The following is a 25289-nucleotide window of genomic DNA, read 5'->3' on the forward strand; positions in this document are numbered from 1 at the left end:
GTGTCTCCCCATAGCCTAATATGGGGGGCGGGGGTGGGATTCAAAAGAGAGGAAATCCTCCACCCGGCTGAAAACCTGACTTTGTCTAAATAAGTACGTCCACCTAGCCCTGACGTCACTACGTAGCCAAAATACAAAACCCCACAAACAGAGGCATCCAAAACTACATGAACCTTATGATTTGCTGCTTTTTTAACAGCATGTTTAAGTCAGAAAAAAAATGTAATCATCATAGGTCCCTTTAAAATGTTTAGTGTGATGATGTGCTGATAAGTCAACTTGGAGTATTTTCTTTAGAGAGCATTTTTTTCTGAGATCAAAAAACTTTCAGAGACACAGTTTAGCATTTAAAGGGAGTGTTTGTATGTATCTTGTAATTGTTTACCAAAAATACATATATCATTGGGGGTTATTGTGACCAACAGTAAAGCTAACTCCACAAATTGAAATAAATATTTTTAAATTCCATCAAACTAAAATGCACCATTTCATCTGCGTTTAAACGCATATCTTCGCATATTAGAACCGTTTCAGTGAATAGCACACCTGCTGTTTAAGGCCATTATGCCTGGTAAGGTAAATCAACAGACCCAGTCAAACTGGGAGTTAAAAGGAAGAAAATTATGCCTTGGTTTCCACATTTTCAGTCCAGCTTTTGTGCCAGGGTCTCTTGGTAGCGTTGCCGAAGGTTCACCCAACTGGTAATGTGTCTGTTTGACAGTATTCCAAGCTGAGAAATGGGGGGACAGGGCTGTTAGAATGAGGTTTCCTATCTGTTCTGCTGCTTCTGTGATATCTATGAGGAGTATTTCTAAAAGGGTTTGGATGTCAGCGTCATAGCAAAGTATAAGCCTGCATGCAAACAATAATTTCTGATTCCTTTCATGGTAGGTGGTGTTGTCTTTGTCTCCAGTGGGCAGTCATCTCCGACTAAGGGCCTGTCGATTTCCTGCTCTCATCCAATGTACCACCATTGACTGGTTCCACCCTTGGAGCTCGCAAGCTTTGCAGTCGGTCAGCTACACATTCATCCATGAAATTGACGGCATTGAGGTACGACTATTGCTCAAATAAATATATCTTCTTTTTGGTCACTTTTAACCAACAATATTATAATTCATCTATACTGTAGAAATGAGTTGGACTATAATTAACCTCCTTTAATTACCACAGTGCAGCTGCATTAACATATACATAGATCTCTCATCATTAGTTCTATGTTGAGGCTCTGACAAATTACTGAACACATGCCCGGCGACGCACAGTGAGTGTACGTATTTCATTGTTTTTCATCATAGCAGTGGTTCGATCACAGCTCGGGATCATTTATGTTAATGAGCAGCAAAGAGTGATTAAGCACTTAACGACCTACTAAAGAGGCACAGCTGTCACAACCAGGAAGCCTACTCATATCTGTGAGCATGTGCCAGATTGTTGCTTTTCGTGTAATGTGCGCATTCATCTCTCACTGTGTGGGTGTTGATGAGGGACTAAAATGAAAGCAGCTCCAAGACAATTAATGGTGACGTCAGCACAGACATTAGTATCAGGTAGTGGGACCGATCGATTTTTGTTGTCTACTTGTAATAGACTAGTGTTAGTTTTAGTATTTTGGATTTGTTTCTGACTGCTAGCTACAAAAAATTAATAATTTTCTGGTCATTGTCATTCTAGAGACAGTCAGTAGTTTCATTTGAGTTGACCTTGTTTTGGAACCCGATTTTAATGTCGTCAATGTTTTAATGTTGTCATCAAACTCAAATTTTCAACAGCAAATACCGATACTCAATACCATTTTTTTTTTACCACATGAATTCAAAAGGACAGCACGCTGGAGGAGGGGTTAGTGCGTCTGCCTCACAATACAAAGGTCCTGGGTTCGATTTTGCCCTCGGGATCTTTCTGTCTGGAGTTTGCATGTCCTCCCCTACTCAGTGGCCTAGTGGGTAGAGTGTCCGCCCTGAGATCGGTAGGTCCAGTCATACCAAAGACTATAAAAATGGGACCCATTACCTCCCTGCTTGGCACTCAGCATCAAGGGTTGGAATTGGGGGTTAAATCACCAAAAATGATTCCTGGGCGCGGCAGCGCTTCTGCCCACTGCTCCCCTCACCTCCCAGGGGGTGAACAAGGGGAGGGGTCAAATGCAGAGGACAAATTTCACCACACTTAGTGTGTGTGACAATCATTGGTACTTTATCTCCCGTGACTGCGTGGGTTCCCTCCGGGTACTCCGGCTCCCTCCTACCTCCAAAGACATGCACCTGGGGATAGGTTGATTGGCAACACTAAATTGGCTCTAGTGTGTGAATGTGAGTGTGAATGTTGTCCATCTATCTGTGTTGGCCCTGCGATGAGGTGGATACTTGTCCAGGGTGTACCCCGCCTTACACCCTTACACCCTGAGATAGGCTACAGCACCCCTCCGCAACCCCGAAAGGGATAAGCGGCAGAAAAATGGATGGAATTCAAAAAAGGACCTGCCATTTCAAATAAATATTTTTATCAACAAGGTTGATAAAAAGGTCAGATACTGATAATAGACAGTGCAAAAACAACATCCATGATATCAAATTTCAGGTTATCTGAGGTAGTGCAATAAATATACATATATATACATACACATATGAAATGTATTGTAAAGGCCTTAAAATGCTTTGCCAAATTTAACCGACAGTATTAACTTAATTTACGAGCTTAAAAGAAGATAATATTTATGCTCTGATTTTAGTCTCTGACGGTGGGAAACTTAAAACAATGTGTCCAACCTTCAGCAGCTTTTCCATATTTTCATGATAAAATGTATGATAAATTATAACATTCTTAGCTGATGTTACTCATTTTGCGTCACTATGATGCAGACTATTAGTGATACTAATTGCTTTGCCAAGTTGTCGACCCTCGGATATGTTTTCAACGATGTATTTCTTCAATTTAATGAATATCATTCGCTTCTTCTTCTCCGCACTTTCCTTTATACTCACTTTTTTCCTTCCATGGGTTGGGAAAAAAAAAGGATATCCGCTAGCTATGAGCGAATGCTAGCGAGTAAGACCAGATGTTTTGGCAGATCTCACAGGGTTGACTGTGACATTTGCATTTGCTACGCCAACTAAAGGCGGAAATGCTTTTAATTAAATGTTTTGCTTGCAACTTAAAGCTTAATAATTAGCAGAGAAACAGCTCTTACCTCAAAACAGTCTTCAAAGGGGACCTATTATGATTTTTTTTTGTACATTTAAAGCACTTCTTTGTGGTCTTTATAACATGTACTGGTGGTTCTTTTTTCAAAATGTTGCATATTTATGTTTTACAGACTGTCTCTTCAGGATGCGCCATTTTGTGGGCGGTCCTATTTACGTGGCTCGACTTTGACTCCGTCTTCGCCCCGTTATCCATGTTGTAGTTTTTAGCACTTACATATAGAGTCTACTGACAGATATAAGTTTGAACGATACGCTACTTTTTATTAGAAATGGCAACAGCGGAGGATGCATGTGTATGTATGAGCCAGTCTGCCTCACAAGAGGATAGAGCAGTGGTTGTCAAACTTTTTTTGTCATCCCCCACTTTGGACAAGGGGGAGTTTTCAAGCCCCATTGCCCCAACAGAACGCTAATGCCAAGCTCAACATTTTCAAATGTATTGAAAATCAAGTAACATCAAGTTGTATACACTCAAACTCAATAACATAAAATAACATCAAGTTCAATAATAAATAAAATAACTTGCATCAAGTTCAATAATAAATAAAACAAAAGGGTTATAACTTTCATCAAGTTCAATAATAAATCAAATAACTTGCATCAAGTTCAATAATAAATAAAACAAAAGTGTTATGACTTGCATCAAGTTCAATAATAAATCAAATAAAAGTGTTATAACTTGCATCAAGTTCAATAATAAATCAAATAACTGGCATCAGGTTCAATAATAAATAAAACAAAAGTGTTATGACTTGCATCAAGTTCAATAATAAATCAAATAACTTGCATCAAGTTCAATAATAAATCAAATAAAAGTGTTATAACTTGCATCAAGTTCAATAATAAATCAAATAACTTGCATCAAGTTCAATAATAAATCAAATAACTTGCATCAAGTTCCATAATAAATAAATTCAAAGTGTCACTTTTTCGTGTTTTGATCAAATTTACCGCGCTCACAACATTTGTTAAAACCTCATTGAGTTTGGGGCTGAGCTGGCTTGACGCGAGTGCTTCCCGGTGAATGACGCAGTGTGTCCAATGCGCATTTGGCGTAACCCTCTTTATTAGAGCCTGCTGCCCGTTTCTTGACCCTGCCATGGTCTGTGCGCCATCAGAGCAAAAGCCCACGCAGTTTTCCCATTTAAGGTCGTGTTCTTTGAGGAAACTGTCTATTATCTTGAACAGCTCATCAGCAGTGGCTCCATTTTTTATGTATTTGCAAAACAGTAAATCCTCGCACAGTGACTTGCCATTCACAACGCGGACGTACGCGATGAACAGGCAGTCTTTATTGCTGTCAGTAGCTTCGTCCACTTGTAAAGCAAAACAATTTTATTGTAATTTGTCTAAGACAGGGGTCGGCAACCTTTACCACTCAAAGAGCCATTTTTACCCATTTGACAAATTAAAGAAAACAATGGAAGCCACAAAACTATTTTGAAATTTAAAATGAAATAACACTGTCTAATCCCCCTCTGATCCCCACAATTTTCCCCTTTGTCTTCCTTTTTTTTCTCTTTCCATCCCTTGCTGCTCCAGCCCGGCTGCACCAAATGATAATATAAATAAATTTAGTAAAGTCAAATTTAAATAAGGCAATAAGAGAAGTATCCTACACTTCTCTTCTGTAAAGTAAATGTGAACAGCCGATATAGGCATCTACATCAACTATATGATTTGCCTGGGAAGCTGGACAGGACAAAACAATTACAAAATAAAATAAAAAAATGAAATAACACAGCATATAAAGTTTTCTTTTTGCTTTTTGCTATGTATGAACAAACTATGATGGGTTACGTTTATGAAATCAATGAACGACTGCAGAAAAAATGAAATAAAATGTCTGCATGCAACAAAACGTTTTAACTCCGAAAAAGACGTCAGGTTGAAGGTTAAGTAAAATACTTAATGTCTATTTATGTCCTTGTAGTAATGAAAAAAAAAACGCCAAACTTAAATTAGTCACTGGCAGAGAACCAAAAATGCCGAAAATGTCTATTTCACTGAACAATTGAAAAATGTTAATATATGCAAAATTATAGGAAATTTAAATATTTATCATACGTGGTCAATGTGATTTCTGCTCCTGAACCGCAAAGCACAGCGTCTCCACATCGAGGCTGTATGACGTCACCTTTATCTTCACACAGGATTGTAAACTCTCATCTGTGAGGCGTGTGCCATGTTTGTTTTTAATAAAGTTCATGTTGGAGAACACCTGCTCACATGCATATGTGGATCCAAAGATCGACAGGACTCCAAGTGCATACTTTTTCATGTTCACATAAAAGTCACGGATAGCGTTCCAAGTTTCAAACACAAGTTTGTTGGGTTTGCGGAGGTTTTCAATATCACACTATTTGTGATTCTGAGCAAGAACGGCCTTCTGGCGTGAAACATCTTCAAGGTGCGCTGTCAGGCGCTTTAACTTGGACACCCACATGTCTCCGTCCTGCAGCAGCCGCGCGCGTGTCCCGAGGTTTGACAAGCAGGATGACAAGCTGAGCTGGCCGTGACAAGCTGAGGCGCATCAGAGTGATCAAAGAGTCGCATGCAGCTCCGGAGCCGCCGGTTGCCGACCCCCGATCTAGGAGTTTTTCCTCAAGATCACTTGCAATGTTGCATACACGTCTCGCAACTGTATCGCTTGACAGTGGGACAGCTTTTAATTTTGCTGCGCTTGTCTCGTCAAGCATGACTGACACCCTGTCTATTGCAGCGAAGAGAATCAGCTGCTCAGCAATTGTGTTTGCTTTTTTGCATTGAGCAATTCTGCATGCAACTGTATATGAAGCCAATTTATCCATTTTGTGTAATTGTGGTCCACACATTAGCCTGCTTCCCATCCGCGCGAAAGTTTGTTCCGCTCAGCCCCGCCCCCATTAGTTACTGTTGCGTCTGTCAAACTTTCGCTCCTACCTAGAAATTTAAAGCCTACAGAAAAAATAAGTAATTTACATTAATTTGTATAGCGGATTTCACAGACAGAATCACAAAGTGATTTACAGTTTGTATAGAAAACGGGGTTGTAAAAAAAAAAATCTAAGAATAATTTAAAAAAAATAAAAATAAATTAAAGTGGAATTTCCTCCCGTTTCTCGCGCCCCACCTGTCATGTCTCTATTCCCCACCAGTGGGGCGCGCCCCACACTTTGAGAAGCGCTGGGATAGGGGAAAAAGGAGGAGTTTATTCACTACATCATAAAATTAAAATGGCGGACTCGAGCAAAGGTCATCGGGTAAATTTCTACCATTTATAGAGATATCAGCTGGTGTCACAGGTCAGAAAAAGTAGCAGGTTGAGCAAATTTCAAAAGGCTTGTTTGCCGGAAGTATGATGGAAGGCAAGATTATTTTGTAAATAGCTCCACAATGCCTCCACAGTTTGATTTCAAATTGTTTAGGATTTATGCAGATCTGAAATACAAAAAAATAGGTACCACGAGGTAAGAAAAGTTGGTTGTGCATAATTGGTCATATTTAAATTGGGGCACTATTAAGTTGAGGTACCACTTGACTTTCGACCACTGTGTTATATAGCACAGTTTGCACATAGGCTTATCTACATCCTTCGACTTTCCTTGTTCGTTTGCCATCCATCCATCTTCTTCCACTTATCCGAGGTCGGGTTGCGGGGGCAGCAGCCTAAGCAGGAAAGCCCAGACTTCCATCTCCTCAGCCACTTCGTCCAGCTCCTCCTAGGGGATCCCGAGGCGTTCCCAGGCCAGCCGGGAGACATAGTCTTCCCAACGTGTCCTGGGTCTTCCCCGTGGCCTCCTACCGGTTGGACGTGCCCCAAACACCTCCCTAGGGAGGCGTTCGGGTGTCATCCTGACCAGATGTCCGAACCACCTCATCTGGCTCCTCTCGATGTGGAGGAGCAGCGGCTTTACTTAAAGTTCCTCCCGGATGACAGAGCTTCTCAGTACCCGTGATCTTATCCATTCGGTCATGACCCAAAGCTCATGACCATAGGTGAGGATTGGAACGTAGATCGACCGGTAAATCGAGAGCTTTGCCTTCCGGCTCAGCTCCTTCTTCACCACAACGGATCGATACAACGTCCGCATTACTGAAGACGCCGCACCGATCCGCCTGTCGATCTCACGATCCACTCTTCCCCCACTCGGGGCAGGGTCTCCTCCCCAACCTTGAGATGGCACTCCACCCTTTTCCGGGAGAGAACCATGGACTCGTTCTTGTTCGTTTGCTTGGAAGGCAACCTTCCTCCAATCATCACCTTTGCCGCGTTCATTTTTAACTAAAACTTGTTTCTTTGGCTATCCCACAGAAGCACTGTCTGTGCTCTGTTATTATTTTTGCATACATTACGTAGCAGTTAGGGGTTGATGCATACCTGCCTGCTGTGGCACCATGACAGTATCTTATTCCTGTTTTGAGCATTGATACTTTTGACAACCAGTGTATATGACCATGCATTTTAAGTTTATGTTAGAAAGACCTATCATGAAATGGTTATCAAGCTTAGGTTACTTTCCAAATAATAGCATGCTAGAAATAAATTAGATACAATTAATATGAGCATTTAAATCATTTGCTTTTCCTGTTCTACCTCAAATTAAATGTATTTCTTTTTTCAACTCAAAATTTTATAATACTCATATCTAACTCCTCAAACATGCACCTGGGAATAGGTTGATTGGCAACACTAACTTGGCCCTGGTGTGTGAATGTGAGTGTGAATGTTGTCTGTCTATCTGTGTTGGCCATGTGATGAGGTGGCGACTTGTCCAGGGCGTACCCTGCCTAACGCCCGATTGCAGCTGAGATAGGCTCCACCACCCCCCGCGAACCCGAAAATTACAAGCGGTAGGAAATGGATGGATAAATGGGCCACTTTATTACTACAACATTCCTAAGCTAAAGATAACTCATCAAAGTAACAAGAATGAAAGTAATAGGAGTGAGTTTTTAGCATATAGAATTAGCAAATACACAAAATATATCCACATGGCATTCATGATAAATCATATTTCCCACTGGCTCAATGACAGTTATGGATTCTTTTGTGACTTGTGTTTTACGCTGTGCTCTTTTTGCTTTTTTTGTTTTTGTTTAATTGATGGCTGACTCTGATTAATAGAGACCGAGTTTCATTGCCTGTGATAAATACCTTTTCCTGGTGTCGTGCAGCAGTCATTATAGATTGTGTTTAAAATCATGGAAGGCTTAAGATACTGTTAACATGCAGCTTGTTTCACAAACTACAAATCTGTCTCGAATGTCTCTGAAATTATTTTCGTCGAGGTTTCAAAGCCTAATCATTTCCGCTAGCTGCACTTAAATTTCAGATTGAGTAAGTCAGGGCCATCTTGGTAAGATGGAAAAACTTGTAGATGAATTCAAAATTTATGAAGATAATATTTCAGTGGCCATCAGATTGCAGATCTTAAACCCCACTCAATCCTCCTCACCCTCTTTCCCCCTGCTTGTCTGCTTATTTTTACAGCCTGCTGTCCAGGAATCCATCAGTCTTTTCATGGCCTACGTTCACACCAGTGTCAACCAGGCAAGTGAAAAATACCAGTGCGATGAGAAGAAGTACAATTACACCACCCCCAAAAGCTTTCTCCAGCAAATCACCCTGTACAGAAACCTTCTGCAAAAGTCCCGCGACCAGCTTCAGCTCAAGATGAACCGCCTTGACTGTGGCCTTCAAAAGCTCCAAAGCACTGCCACTCAGGTAAGTCTAACCATTTACCATTCACTTGTACGGGGTGAGATTAGGATTTTAGGCACAGTAGAACGGTGTGGTATGGATATTTATCTTGTCATTAATTTATGATCCAAGCCCTGTGGATTCACCACTGACCTCAGTATGCTGCACTTTAAGAAATACTGTATGTAATAAGCTGCTTTCTGTTTTAGGTTGAGGATATGAAAGCCAAGTTAGCCGACCAAGAAACTGATCTGACCTTTAAAAACCAAAATATCGAGGCTCTTATTGCAAAGATTGGACTTCAGACTGAGAAAGTTAGCAGCAAGAAAGACGCCGCAGATGTTGAGGCACAAAAGGTCAATATGCTTTTACATAGTAGTCAATGTCATATTACCATGTCATTACAATATTCCTTTATTCTTCACGAAGACACCACTTATTCATCTTCTTTGTTTAGGTGGCTCTAATCCAGGCAGAAGTGTCAGTGAAACAGAGAGATTGTGAGACAGACCTGGTTAAGGCAGAGCCTTTGCTGACAGCCGCCACTACAGCACTGAACACCCTCAACAAGGTGCTTTGGGCTATTAAAAAGTCACTCAAATCTGGAGAACTATAAAACATGTATAACTCTTTTTAGGTAAATCTTACTGAGCTGAAGGCCTTCCCCAACCCTCCCCCGGCAGTCATCAACGTAGCGGCAGCCGTGATGGTTCTGCTGGCTCCCCGTGGTCGGGTTCCTAAGGATCGGAGCTGGAAAGCAGCACGGGCCTTCATGGGCAAGGTTAAGCTGTCATCATGTCAGTCACATCTGCCTGATGAATGCCAATCTAATTTGTGTTCCGGCCTTGACCCTGGCCCTGCTCGCCATCTCTCTCATACTCACATTAGAGCACGATGGCTCCATGAATATGCTCACATATGAGGGGAGGAGGCACTCTCCCAACCTCCATCATAGACTTTTTTTTAAAGACTTTAACGCTTTTGAATGCTGGCATCTAATATGCTTTGTAACATTGTGTAGTTATGTAGTTATAGCACATTTTAATATATTTATTCAAGACATGTCGACACACATACCTCAACATTTTGTAGTTTTCTGATAGCATTATGCCTAATGTCAGCTGTCAGCATGATCCCAGGATGCAAATAAGGTAGTGAAAGTGCAAGCATGAGGTAACTTTAATAGGTACCAGACAGAATAAAAGCAGGAACTCAAAAAGCAACAGAACACTTTGGCATAGAGAAAAAAAAGGACACAACACTGAAGGAGGAAAGAAAGTAGAACTAAATAGAAATGATTAACAATAAGGAACAGGTGCAATGGCAAGACAAGGAACACCAGGAAAAGGTGCTGCAAAACACAGAAACAAAACAGGAAATTATACCAAACACAGGAAAATAAAAAAGCAAAGCCCAAACTGTCATGTGGATTAGAAAAATGTTCTTACATTTCACATAAAAATATATATATTTTTTAAAATACGATTTCATTGGACAGTGACAGTATCTCATAAACCGTATTTTTCGCACTATAAGGTGCACCGGATTATAAGGCGCACCTACAATGAATGGCCTATTTTAATATTTTGTTCATATATAAGGCGCACCGCATTATAAGGCGCATAGAATAGATGCTACAGTAGAGGCTGGGGTTACGTTATGCATCCATTGAGTGGAGCTGCGCTAAAGGGAATGTCAACAAAACAGATAGGTCAGTCAAACTTTATTAATGGATTACAAACCAGTGTTCTGACAACTCCGTTCACTCCCAAAATGAATACACAGCTGTTTTATTATTTCCCCGATTCAATAAACACGTAAAAAACTGTCTGATACTGTTACGGTAAATCAAACGTTAGCGCAATCACAATATAGTAACACTCGAAATAGTGCATAGCAATAATATATCAATAACTCAACGTTGCTCAAACGATAATGTCACACAACACACAAAATAAACATGTAAAGCTCACTTTATTAAGTTATTCCTCATCCACAAATCCCTCAAATTCTTCTTCTTCAGTGTTCGAATCAAACAGTTGGGCGAATACAGCATCCAAAATGCCCGGCTCCGTCTCGTCGAGGTCATCATTAAACAAGTCAGTGTCACTGCTGTTAATGTTAAATTCTTTTGCTGCTGCTCTATTACTGTGTTCTACTGTATGACTGATCGCCTTGAGTTTAAACTCGGCACGCCTCCCGCAGTCATATATCCCAGCTTGCACCGCGCGCTTCCTCTTCTACGAGGGAAAATAAGGTAGACTGCTGATTACCGTAGTTGCGAGACTTCTTGTGGCATGTTTAATCCGGACACTGAAGAAGAAGAATTCGAGGGATTTGTGGATGAGGAATATCATAATAAAGTGAGCTTTAAATGTTTATTTTGTGTGTTGTGTTGTGTGACATTAACGTTTGAGCAACGTTGAGTTATTGATATATTGTTATTGCTTTGCACTAGTTCGAGACGTCGTTAATGGAGTCAGTGTCACTGCTGTTGTCAATCAATCAATCAATCAATGTTTATTTATATAGCCCCAAATCACAAATGTCTCAAAGGACTGCACAAATCATTACGACTACAACATCCTCGGAAGAACCCACAAAAGGGCAAGGAAAACTCACACCCAGTGGGCAGGGAGAATTCACATCCAGTGGGACGCCAGTGACAATGCTGACTATGAGAAACCTTGGAGAGGACCTCAGATGGACCTCTAGGAATCACTAATAAGCCGGAGTCTTTTGAACGCAGATTTCTTGCCGGGACATACGGTACAATACAATCGGCAAGATAGGCTGGAGCTAGACCGTGTAGTATTTTATACGTAAGTAGTAAAACCTTAAAGTCACATCTTAAGTGCACAGGAAGCCAGTGCAGGTGAGCCAGTACAGGCGTAATATGATCAAACTTTCTTGTTCTTGTCAAAAGTCTAGCAGCCGCATTTTGTACCAACTGTAATCTTTTAATGCTAGACATGGGGAGACCCGAAAATAATACGTTACAGTAATCGAGACGAGACGTAACAAACGCATAGATAATGATCTTGGCGTCTTTAGTGGACAAAATGGAGCGAATTTTAGCGATATTACGGAGATGAAAGAAGGCCGTTTTAGTAACGCTTTTAATGTGTGACTCAAAGGAGAGAGTTGGGTCGAAGATAATACCCAGATTTTTTACAGAGTCACCTTGTTTTATTATTTGGTTGTCAAATGTTAAAGTTGTATTATTAAATAGAGGTCGGTGTCTAGCAGGACCGATAATCAGCATTTCCGTTTTTTTGGCATTAAGTTGCAAAAAGTTAGCGGACATCCAAGCAGTTCAGTGACAATTCCTGCTTTCCTGAAATCGTGTCTCTCAATAGTAGCCATTTTGGGGTCTTTACATTTAAACACACAAATGGAAATGAAACGGCACGGCCTGGCGCAGTCATATATCCCAGCATGCACCGCACGCTTCTTCTCCTACAGGGTAAAATTAGATCGGCGGCTGCTTACCATAGTTGTGAGACCTGTTGTGGCTCAATATTGTTCCATACATAAGGCGACCCGGATTATAAGGCGCACTGTCAGCTTTTGAGAAAATTTTAGGTTTTTAGGTGCGCCTTATATTGCGGAAAATAGGGTACATAAAAATATATGTACCCTATTAGTATAAGGGGAAAAGGCAGTAATGTAATTATTTTAATTAGCACCCAATTACATTGTTTCTAAAGACAGTCTGTGCAGAACAACTGTAATGTGCTAGTTCCTGATAATTCATGACATTGAAAGAAAAATATGTTCAAATTATCCGTCCATCCATTTTCTAACGCTTGTTCCTTTCGGGGTCGTGGGGGTGCTGGAGCCTATCTCAGCTGCATTCGAACAGTAGGCGGGGTACACCCTGGACAAGTTGCCACCTCATCGCAGGGCCAACACAGATAGGCAGACAACATTCACACTCACTTTCACACACTAGGGCCAATTTAGTGTTGCCAATCAACCTATCCCCAGGTGCAGGTTTTTTTGGAGGTGGAAGGAAGCCGGAGTACCCGGAGGGAGCCCCCACCCAATCACTGGGAGAACATGCAAACTCTACACAAAAACATAATTAGTAGATGATATTATTATCTGCATAGGATTTCTTGTGAGCATCCAATCCAAGCCAACAAATATGGTCCTGCATCAAGATATTCCAGCACAGATATTTACAGTATGTATCCCCTTATGTGTGTTTTTGTTGTATCAGGTGGATGATTTTATGCAAGCTCTGGTGTCATATGACAAGGAGCACATCCACGAGTCATCTTTGAATGTGGTGAAACATGACTACCTCAGAAAGCCAGAGTTCCACCCTGATCAAGTTCGGACCAAATCTACAGCTGCGGCAGGACTCTGTGCCTGGACAATTAACATTGTTCGATACAATGAGGTTGACACCATTATTCTTACAAATGTTACATTTTATCATGGAACATTTCATATGACATGCTTATTAATATTTTAGATTTATTGTGAGGTCATTCCAAAGAGACTTGCTTTATTACAAGCTAATGCAGAGTTAGAAACAGCAACAGCTAAACTGTTGGCGATCCAAAAAAAGTTGGTGGTAAGTAAAAATGTACAGTATGTGTAATCATCACTGACTTTGCAAGGTCTTATTTATTCTCTTTTCTTGCTCTTTTTGTTGTCGCTAGGATTTGGACGCTAACCTTCAGAGCCTCACAGCTCAGTTTGAGACAGCAACAGCAGAGAAAATCAGTTGTCAGCATGATGTGACCCACACTAACCAGACCATAGAGCTGGCCAACCGACTTGTCAGAGGCTTGGAGGTAATCAAGGAGTGAATTTGAGAGTAGGAAGTGCTGTGTGGTGTCACTGCATCTTAAAGGGACAGTTTGCAACATTTACACAGATGCCTAGAGGGCTCCAGCTTTCCAATGTATTTTACAAGGTATATTTCGCTCTCTCACGGCTTCTCCTACGTAATGGCATAATTACGTACGTTCGTAACACATGCACACACATTAGTTTAGGTGTTGTTAGCTAATAATAGCAATTTGGATGGCTAGCGTTAGCTGTTATTGAATGTATATTCTATCTTAACGACAACATGACTTCAGATTGTTCGTTCTTTCTCTTGGACTGCTTTTGTGAGTGTACACGTGCTCCCTGCGCGTACATGTTGATGAGACCGGTTGAGTGACCGCCCTAAACACCAATCATTTCACACATTTTGTATTACATATTTTTTTAAATTGTGAAAAATACAGACAAATTTCAGACAAATGTGTTCCGTTAAACCACTAATTGTAACATATGATAGCCAGTGGTATTCTTGCTATATTTTTTGCTTTGAAAAATGTTACTGTGAGATAGTTGCAAACAGCACCTTTACTTGGCAAAAATTACATTCATGTTCATTTGCATGGAGATTAGATAGCATCAACAACATGGAAGTAGACATGTGTATGTTTGGAAGGACTTGTTAGACACATAAAATGTGAACTCCGCAAATAGTCTGCTAAACGGATTCCAAATATAAACCGGAGAGTTAGATGGACACTGTGCTTTAACATTAACCTTTTGACTGAAGAAGTGATTAATTTTTGCTATATAGTTAATACATCCAGGAAAGTGTACACTCAGGTGTTATTATATTTGTATTAATCACAGTCTGCAGTGTTTGTAATATATTATGGGGGCATGTTGTATTGCTGTGTATTTTCTTAAATATTATATTCGAAATCCGACAAATCCCACGTGCCTTTTCCACACTCCAGTATATATTACAGTTATAGATGCAATCATCAAAATAAAGGATGATCATTCACGTGGTCATATTACAGGTTTGACTTTCTTATCCCATAAAATTAATGTGGTTTGCATGGAACAGCTTGGCTTTTAAGCATATCAAGATAAATGTTTTGTCTTTATGGCATTGACCTGGAAGCAATAGTGTTCCGACTAATAAATCAGACCGTCTATATTTAATTATTAACTTACTTCAAATCCTTAACATCTGTTAACAATGTCTCACCACAGACGGAGTGATATTACGGGCAATCCATAATACATTAGAGTAAAATTATAGTGATTTTTAACTGTCCGGGAATTTATTATGTGACATATTGCAGATACATGGCCTCTTGTAAGAAAATGCCATGCCTGATTAATTGCTGTAGAGCTGTCACAGTCCTCATATTGAATATTTAGATAAATGCTGAAATGATGCAGATTGAATCTCTGGCCAAACTTTTATTGGTTTTAAGGGAAATACGTTTACATCATGTATCGCCGTCATCTTCTGGGTTTGTGCTTTGCAGGTAATGAAGTCAATGTTTGTTGTGGGTGAATTGTTGTCTGTTTCTTATAAACTCCTTTGCTCTGTCATTAAATAATTGTGTTGTTGTGTCTTTCAGTCAGAGAACGAACGTTGGTCACAGGGGCTTATTCAATATAAAAAGCAACAGAAAACGCTTTGTGGTGACGTTGCCCTCACCTCAGCATTTGTCTCCTACATGGGTTATTTTACCAGGCAGTATCGTGCAGAACTCCTTAACGAAAAATGGATTCCTTTTCTCAAATGTCAAAAGGTAACATTCCTAAACCTGTTTTATAATCACACATCATACTGGAAATCTACTTTTCTTATGGGCCTCGTTGATCCTCCACACTAAGAAGCACTGCTCTAAGCGATACTTTTTCTCCAGGTCTCCATACCCCTGACAGATGGCCTGGATCCCATCCTCATGCTTACAGATGATGCAACTGTGGCTGCTTGGCATAACCAGGGCCTGCCGAATGATAGGATGTCCACTGAGAATGCCGCCATCCTGACCACTGGTGAGCGTTGGCCGCTCATCGTCGACCCACAGCGGCAGGGCATCAAATGGATTCGAAACCAGCAAGGAACCAAGCTTAGGGTGGTGCAACTAGGACAAAAAGGGTGAGATAAATGTCTGTTTAACATGTCTGTTGTTTTTTTAAGACTTTCTTTACAAGCATATGCTGGCTAGGTATAGTAGGGTATTACACTGATGTGACATTGATTATTACATCCAGTTGTCCACCCCGCAGGTACCTTGATGTAATTGAAGAGGCACTAGTCAATGGGGAGACAATGCTGATAGAGAATCTGCCAGAAAGAGTTGACCCAGTCTTGGAGCCTCTTTTGGGCAGAAACACCACCAAAAAGGGAAGGTTAGTCTTTTTAGGTCTCATATTATATACTATTTTTTTTAACAATTTAATTTTAATTATGTAACAGGTCCCACAATAGTGTGGTGGAAGTGTGCTCCCCAAAATAAAAAATAGCTTTTAGTAGGCCTTACTGGGATTATACGAGTTTGTATGTCTGTAACTTAAATGCTAATGAGCTGTGTTTGACCACGCTTGTTTTTGACGGAGTGGGTTTCCAAAAAGTACTATTGTGAGCTTTTTACATATGCACTGTGACTCCAACGTAAGAGATGCCATAAGTCACGTACAACATAACGTTAAGGATTGGGCCAGGAGGACACAAACGTTAGCCACATTGGCATAGCTATGTGAGCTAAAATGTTAGCTAAAGTATACATTACACTCACTTTTTAACAGGCTACACAGCTAGTATTACATATTTGCTTAATAAAAAATGATAAAAACTTCCCTGTCTGAAGCTGACTGATACTAAAGCTCCTGGCTCTATGTCAAGATGGGTAGGAAAGCCTGCTTATTTACAAAGCGGTCCATATTTAAAGTGGTGGGTGTATCATCTAACGAGAGGCAAATCATGACGCCATGACAGTCCACATTTTTTAGTGTCTCCTTTGTCAAAAAATGGAGCAAACAAGTGACGGAGATTTGTATTTGTTGGGCATATACAGTACTGTTATAACATCATTAAAAAGTCAAGTTTGCATAATAGGGGACTTTAACCTGCAACATCACAGTTCAGCCCAAAATCATAGTTAATCTAATAGATTTCGCTTAAATGAGTCATATGATTTTTTTCTTCATTTAAAACATGTCTTTGTGGTCTACATAACATGTGATGGTGATGCTTTGGTTCACATTTTGCACAGATTTAATTTTACAGACCATTTTAAAGCCATTTTCTGACTGTCTCTTCAGAGTGCATCGTTTTGTGGGCCTACTTGTTTACGTGCTGAAGTCACTAAAGTTTGGTTTAGTTTATGGATATCTCTGCCATGCCTCAATGGTTTGATAAATATTTTTTAAGGATTCATGGGGATCCCACATAAACAAAAACAGGTACCAAGAGGTAAGAAAAGTTGGTTTTGTGTAATACGACCCCTTTAAAATATACTCAAACACAAATAAATGCATTAGCCATGTTTTTGTGGTTAAATACAATGAAATTAGACTGGTGAATCTCACAGAGCTGCAGGAACATCAGCAAGACATGATTAAACACATTATCATTGCCCGTTCTTCAAATTATTAATGAATTTACAGCACGTGTTACGCATCTCCGAATACAATATATTGATCCACCCCTCAAGACAGGTGATAGATGTATATTTGTGTGTTCATATTCTTTAGGGGGATGAATTTTGAACTGCTGAGCCTGAGTATAGAAGAATGAGGACCATTCATGGTTATGTATAAGGATTTGCAAGAGAGGTAGCATGAAACACTCAATTCAGTGGACCTCCATCATTTTTTTTGTCCTGTCCAGCTACTCAGGCAAATCATATTGTTGATGTACAAAAGCAGATGCCCATATTTGATGTACAGATATTTGTTATTAAATGAATTTATATTAATGTTTGGCGCAGCCAAACCAGAACAGGAGGGGATAGAAAGAGGAAAAAAACGAAGACAGAGGGGAAATTTGTGGGGACAACAGGGGGATAAGACAAAGAGACAACAACAATCGCAATGATAACAACAACACAACAGAATCAGCAAATATGATATTTACAAATGTGATACGAAAAGTGATAGAAAAAAAGCAGTTAGTCAAGTAAATATTCATAATACAGAAATGACAATGAACGATATTGCTCTACAAATAGAGCAATTAAAACAACAACAATAGAAATAGCACTATTGACAATGAATAATAATAATTATCTCTACTGTCAACAATACAATTGTTTCAAATGCAACAATACATATATGTAATGATAACTTGAATTACAAAAGAAAGCTGATAAAAGGAGGGGAACAAAGAAAAGCAAACTGCATTAACCGTGTAAATTGTTATGGTAACAATAGGTTAAGCGTTGTCAGTGTGCCGTGTTTTACCCAGATTCCCATAGGGCTGTTCTTCTCAAACAGTGGGGTTGGCCCCCCTGGGGGGCCCCGGTGCAATGCCAGGAGGGGCACGTGTGATCTTGGGGAACATGCTTTTTTGCCATACCAGAATATGATGAAGCGTATGTAGCACCTGGCTTCAATGTAACCACAGTGGGAGACAATGAAAGACTGGTGTGTTGTTTCCTTAAATGTTAATAAGTGGCCCTCCATCATGTTGTCGATTCAACTTAAAAATGTCATAATAATGTTCCGTGATTTACTGGATGGTAAACATTCAAAGAATCTGGGAATAATCAGCTTCAAAATTGCAATTTCACTAGGATTATTCTAAATTATGTTCCTTCTTGTTCGGTTTATTTCTGATGAGTTTGTCTTTACCAGTGTGGTTATAAATAGGATTTGTTCTAGAAAACATCCATCCATCTTCTTCCGCTTATTCGAGGTCGGATCGCGGGGGCAGCAGCCTAAGCAGGGAAGCCCAGACTTCCCTCTCCAAAGCCACTTCTTCCAGATCTTCCCGGGAGATCCTGAGGCATTCCCAGGGTAGCCGGGAGACATAGTCTTCCCAACCTGTCGTGGGTCTTCCCCGTGGTCGCCTACTGGTTGGACGTGCCCTAAACACCTCCCGAGGGAGGTTTTCGGCTGGCACCCTGACCAGATGCCCGGACCACCTCATCTGGCTCCTCTCGATGTGGAGGAGAAGCGGCTTTACTTTGAGCTCCTCCCGAATGGCAGAGCTTCTCACCCTATCTCTAAGGGAGAGCCCCGCCACCCGGCGGAGGAAACTCATTTCGGTCTCTTGTACCTGTGAGCTTGTGCTTTTGGTTATAATAGTTCTAGAAACCAAAGCTGTATTTCATTTCATTTCTCCATGTGTGCTGCTCCTGCTGCTGCACTGTTATCCATCCATACATCCATACATTTTCTACCGCTTGTCAATTTCGGGGACGCGGGTGCTGCTGGAGCCTATCTCAGCTGCATTCGTGCGGAAGGCGGTGTACACCCTGGACAAGTCGCCACCTCGTCGCAGGGCCAACATAGATAGACAGACAACATTCCCACTCACATTCACACACTAGGGACATTTTAGTGTTGCCAATCAACCAATTATAATTCCATTACTGGCTGAATTATTTGCAAATTCCATCTCATAGGGATGTGTTAGTAGACTAAACAGTTGAACATTCTCCATATCGACACCATTCCTAGGATTCCTACCATGCATACTTACATGGATTTGGTTCTGATTTGTATGGCTAACAGTTCACAGCATCTCTTTGCATGTTAGCCACACTACATCACGTCTTTCCCAAGAACACAATTCATCATATTAAATATGATTATCAGTTTATTCCTTGTAGATGACCCGTACACTTGTTTCTGTCGATGATTAATACAACCAGCGGGTCGGTCATGATGGATCTGGTGGGGCTTCGCAGCTGAAGTTCATTAATAATTGGAATGTTGTAGAGTGTGAAGTAATGAATACTAATTATTCCTTTCATGGCTGACGGAAGACTACAAGACAATCCATCAGCACGGACTTTAATTTGGTGGAGTAATGGTTCTATCAATAGTACATTAATTCTGGCTTGTGAAGATATAGAGTTGAACCCGATTAGGACACAGGAAACCTGTGCTGTAGAACCAGTGCTTTTGCCTTCCATCTGAGGGTTAATTAGAGAAAAATGAAAAGCCACTAGGATCATCAAGCCTGCGCTAATTTAATTGAAATGCAGGAGCAGATATATATTGGCTGCTGAGGAAATGATCTTTCATATATATTTGTCCGGAATATAACTGACTCTTTAAGTTAGTGGGAAGTTTGTTGAATTGAAAAGTATTTTTGTTTGACAAAGATGGGAATGTTATTAGGTTGACAATGTTTGGAATCAAAATCAAATGAAGAGAAGAAAACAGACACTTGCACACACGTGTGCATGTGCTCATAACACCATTGACAGTAACAAAACATGGCATGGCGCTGAGGAAAAACGCCACCTTTGATGCATCCACACTGGAGATCTAACAACACATATTGTACAAACCCCGTTTCCATATGAGTTGGGAAATTGTGTTCGATGTAAATATAAATGGAATACAATGATTTGCAAATCATTTTCAACCCCATTTTCAACCCATATTCAGTTGAATATGCTACAAAGACAACATATTTGATGTTCAAACTGATAAACTTTTTTTTTTTGGCAAATAAACATTAACTTAAGAATTTGATGCCAGCAACATTTGACAAAGAAGTTGTGAAAGGTGGCAATAAATACTGATAAAGTTGAGGAATGCTCATCAAAAACTTATTTGGAACATCCCACAGGTGTGACGACTAATTGGGAACAGGTGGGTGTCATGATTGGGTATAATAGCAGCTTCCATGAAATGTTAAGTAATTCACAAACAAGGATGGGGCGAGGGTCACCAATTTGTAAGCAAATTGTCGAACAGTTTTAGAACAACATTTCTCAACGAGCTATTGCAAGGCATTTTGGGATTTTACCATCTACGGTCCGTAAAATCATCAAAAGGTTCAGAGAATCGGGAGAAATTACTGCACGTAAGCGATGATATTAAAGACCTTTGATCCCTCCGGCCGTAGTGCATCAAAAAGCGACATCAGTGTGTAAAGGATATCACCACATGGGCTCAGGAACACTTCATAAAACCACTGTCAGTAACTACAGTTGGTCGCTACATCTGTAAATGTAAGTTAAAACTATGCAAAGCCAAAGCCATTTATCAACAACACCCAGGAACGCCGCCGGCTTCGCTGGGCCTAAGTTCGTCTAAGATGGAGTGATGCAAAGTGGAAAAGTGTTCTGTGGTCTGACGAGTCCACATTTCAAATTAAATTTGGAAATTGTGGACGTGGTGTCATCCGGAACAAAGAGGAAAATAACCATCCGGATTGTTATAGGCGCAAAGTTCAAAAGCCAGCATCTGTGATGGTATGGGGGTGTATTAGTGCCCAAGGCATGGGTAACTTATACATCTGTGAAGGCACCATTACTGCTGAATGGTCCATACAGGTTTTGGAGCAACATATGTGGTCATCCAAGCAACGTCATCATGGACGCCCCTGCTTATTTCAGCAAAACAATGCCAAGCTACGTGTTACAACAGTGTAGCTTCGTAGTAAAAGACTGCGGGTACTTTCCTTGCCCACCTGCAGTCCAGACATGTCACCCACAGAAAATGTGTGGCGCATTATGAAGCTTAAAATACGACAACAAGACCCCGGACTGTTGAACAAATTAGGCTGTACATCAAGCAAGAATGGTAAAGAATTTCACTTTCAAAGCTTCAACAATTAGTTTCCTCAGTTCCCAATTGTTTATTGAGTGTTGTTAAAAGAAAATGTGATGTAACACAGTGGTGAACATGCCCTTTTCCAACTACTTTGGCACGTGTTGCAGCCATGAAATTCCATCCATCCATCCATCCGTCCATCTTCTTCCGCTTATCCGAGGTCGGGTCGCGGGGGAAGCACCCTAAGCAGGGAAGCCCAGACTTCCCTCTCCCCAGCCACTTTGTCTAGCTCTTCCCGGGGGATCCCGAGGCGTTCCCAGGCCAGCCGGGAGACGTAGTCTTCCCAACGTGTCCTGGGTCTTCCCCAAGGCCTCCTACCAGTTGGACGTGCCCTAAACACCTCTCTAGGGAGGTGTTCCGGTAGCATCCTGACCAGATGCCCGAACCACCTTATATGGCTCCTCTCGATGTGGAGGATCAGTGGCTTTACTTTGAGTTCCTCCGGGATGACAGAGCTTCTCACCCTATCTCTAAGGGAGAGGAAACTCATTTCGGCCGCTTGTACCCGTGATCTTATCCTTTCGGTCATAACCCAAAGCTCATGACCATAGGTGAGGATGGGAACGTAGATCGACCGGTAAATTGAGAGCTTTGCCTTCCGGCTCAGCTCCTTCTTCACCACAACGGATCGGTACAACGTCCGCATTACTGAAGAGGCCACACCGATCCGCCTGTCGAACTCACGATCCACTCTTCCCTCACTCGTGAACAAGACTCCTAGGTACTTGAACTCCTCCACTTGGGGCAGGGTTTCCTCCCCAACCCGGAAATGGCATTCCACCTTTTTCCGGGCGAGAACCATGGACACAGACTTGGAGGTGCTGACTCTTATTCCGGTCGCTTCACACTCTGCTGCGAACCGATCCAGTGAGAGCTGAAGATCCCGGCCAGATGAAGCCATCAGGACAACATCATCTGCAAAAAGCAGAGACCTAATCCCGCGGCCACCACACCGGAACCCCTCAACGCCTTGACTGCGCCTAGAAATTCTGTCCATAAAAGTTCTGAACAGAATCAGTGACAAAGGACAGCCTTGGCGGAGTCCAATCCTCACTGGAAATGTGTTCGACTTACTGCCGGCAATGCAGACCAAGCTCTGACACTGATCGTACAGGGAGCGGACTGCCACAATAAGACAGTCTAGTACCCCATACTCTCTGAGCACTCCCCACAGGAATTCCCGAGGGACATGGTCGAATGCCTTCTCTAAGTCCACAAAGCACATGTAGACTGGTTGGGCAAACTCCCATGCACCCTCAAGAATCCTGCCGAGAGTATAGAGCTGGTCCACAGTTCCACGACCAGGACGAAAACCACACTGTTCCTCCTGAATCCGAGGTTCGACTATCTGGCGTAGCCTCCTCTCCAGTACACCTGAATAAACCTTACCGGGAAGGCTGAGGAGTGTGATCCCACGATAGTTGGAACACACCCTCCGGTCCCCCTTCTTAAACAGAAGAACCACCCCCCCGGTCTGCCAATCCAGAGGTACCGCCCCCGATGTCCACGCGATGCTGCAGAGTCTTGTCAACCAAGACAGCCCCACAGCATCCAGAGCCTTAAGGAAATCCGGGCGGATCTCATCCACCCCTGGGGCCTTGCCACCGGGGAGCTTTTTAACTACCTTAGCAACCTCAGCCCCAGAAATAGGATAGCCCACCACAGATTCCCCAGGCACTGTTTCCTCATAGGAAGACGTGTTGGTGGGATTGAAGAGGTCTTCGAATTATTCCTTCCACCTATCCGCAACATCCGCAGTTGAGGTCAGCAGAACACCATCCGCACCACGTGTTGATAGTGCACTGCTTCCCCCCCCTGAGGCCGCGGGTGGTGGTCCAGAATCGTTTCGAAGCCATCCGGAAGTTGTTTTCCATTGCTTCCCCGAACTCCTCCCATGTCTTGGTTTTTGCCTCCGCGACTGCTGAAACTGCACACCGCTTGGCCTGTCGGTACCTGTCCACTGCCTCCGGAGTCCTATGAGCCAAAAGAACCCGATAGGACTCCTTCTTCAGCTTGACGGCATCCCTCACCGCTGGTGTCCACCAACGGGTTCTAGGATTACCGCCTCGACAGGCACCAACTACCTTGCGGCCACAGCTCCAATCAGCCGCCTCGACAATAGAGGTGCGGAACATGGTCCACTCGGACTCAATGTCCAGCACCCCCTCGTGACATGTTCAAAGTTCTTCCGGAGGTGGGATTTGAAACTTTCTCTGACAGGAGACTCTGCCAGACGTTCCCAGCAGACCCTCACAATGCGTTTGGGCCATGTCTGTCCGGCATTCTCCCCCACCATCGCAGCCAACTCACCACCAGGTGGTGATCGGTAAAAAGCTCTACCCCCCTCTTCACCCGAGTGTCCAAAACATGAGGCCGCAAATCCGATGACACAACTTCAAAGTCGATCATGGAACTGCGGCCTAGGGTGTCCTGGTGCCAAGTGCACATATGGACACCCTTATGTTTGAACATGGTGTTTGTTATGGACAAACTCTGACGAGCATAAAAGTCCAATAACAAAACACCACTCGGGTTCAGATCCGGGCGGCCATTCTTCCCAATCACGCCTCTCCAGGTTTCACTGTCGTTGCCAACATGAGCGTTGAAGTCCCCCAGTAGGACAAGGGAATCACCTGGGGAAGCACTTTCCAGTACTCCCTTGAGTGTACCCAAAAAGGGTGGGTACTCTGAACTGCTGTTTGGTGCGTAAGCGCAAACAACAGTCAGGACCCGTCCCCCCACCCGAAGGCGGAGGGAGGCTACCCTTTCGTCCACTGGGTTGAGCTCCAACGTGCAGGCTTTGAGCCGGGGGCCAACAAGAATTGCCACCCCAGCCCGTCGCCTCTCACTGCCGGCAACGCCAGAGTGGAAGAGAGTCCAGCCCCTCTCGAGAGAAGTGGTTCCAGAGCCCTTGCTGTGCGTCAAAGTGAGTCCGACTATATCCAGCCGGAACTTCTCCACTTCGCGCACTAGCTCAGGCTCCTTACCCCCAGTGAGGTGACGTTCCACGTCCCAAGAGCTAGCTTCTGTAGCCGAGGATCGGACCGCCAAGTGCCCTGCCTTCTGTTTCCGCCCAGCTCACATCGCACCCGACCTCTATGGCCCCTGCTATGGGTGATGAGCCCATTGGAGGGGGTGACCCACATTGCCTCTTCGGGCTGTGCCCGGCCGGGCCCCATGGGAACAGGCCCGGCCACCAGGCACTCGCCATCTTGCCCCCACCTCCGGGAAATCTGGGTCCATGATTTTTCTTCTTCATAGAGGTCTTCGAGCTGCTCTTTGTCATGAAATTCTAAGTTAATTATTATTTGCAAACAAAAATAAAGTTTATGAGTTTGAACATCAAATATCTTGTCTTCATAGTGCTTTCCAATGAATATGGGTTGAAAAGGATTTGCAAATCATTATATTCCGTTTATACACTGCTCAAAAAAATTAAAGAAACACTTTGAAAACACATCAGATTTCAATGGTGACAAAAAATGTTGGATATCTATACTGATATGAACAGTTTAATGTCTCAGGAACAAAAGGATGCCACATCTTTTGACGGAAAAAAGTTTTCCGCCTTCAGAGGGCTCAGTATATAGACATCCCAAAAATCAAAGTGAAAAAATGATGTGGCAGGCTCGTCCATTTTGCCTAAATTCAATTTCTGCAACTCAAAATTATTTTCAATATCTTGTGTGGCCCCCATGTGCTTGAATGCATGTTTGACAACGCGCGGCATGCTCCTAATGAGACGACAGATGGTGTCTTGCGGGATGTCCTCCCAGATCTGTCTGAGGGCATCAGTGAGCTCCTGTAAAGTCTGAGGAGCCACTTGGCGGCGTCTG

At 42.3% G+C, this 25289-nt stretch overlaps 1 protein-coding gene across 2 annotated transcripts in view; it reads left to right on the forward strand.

Moving 5' to 3' along the window:
• The window catches only part of si:dkey-233k19.3 (dynein axonemal heavy chain 11), a 93826-nt gene that overhangs the window by 48263 nt on the left and 20274 nt on the right, over positions 1-25289 (forward strand). For both annotated transcript variants that reach the window (XR_009808833.1, XM_061915914.1), the window contains 11 exons: positions 892-1053; positions 8680-8913; positions 9099-9245; positions 9347-9460; positions 9527-9670; positions 13115-13297; positions 13373-13474; positions 13563-13697; positions 15288-15461; positions 15579-15814; positions 15946-16068. Coding sequence is in view for 1 of the 2 variants with exons in the window: in XM_061915914.1 (XP_061771898.1) it covers positions 892-1053; positions 8680-8913; positions 9099-9245; positions 9347-9460; positions 9527-9670; positions 13115-13297; positions 13373-13474; positions 13563-13697; positions 15288-15461; positions 15579-15814; positions 15946-16068 (1754 nt within the window). In the remaining variant the exon portion in view is untranslated. The remainder of the gene's footprint in view (positions 1-891; positions 1054-8679; positions 8914-9098; positions 9246-9346; positions 9461-9526; positions 9671-13114; positions 13298-13372; positions 13475-13562; positions 13698-15287; positions 15462-15578; positions 15815-15945; positions 16069-25289) is intronic.

The sequence above is a fragment of the Nerophis ophidion genome, linkage group LG11 (assembly GCF_033978795.1).
Source record: "Nerophis ophidion isolate RoL-2023_Sa linkage group LG11, RoL_Noph_v1.0, whole genome shotgun sequence".
Lineage (NCBI taxonomy): Eukaryota > Metazoa > Chordata > Actinopteri > Syngnathiformes > Syngnathidae > Nerophis > Nerophis ophidion.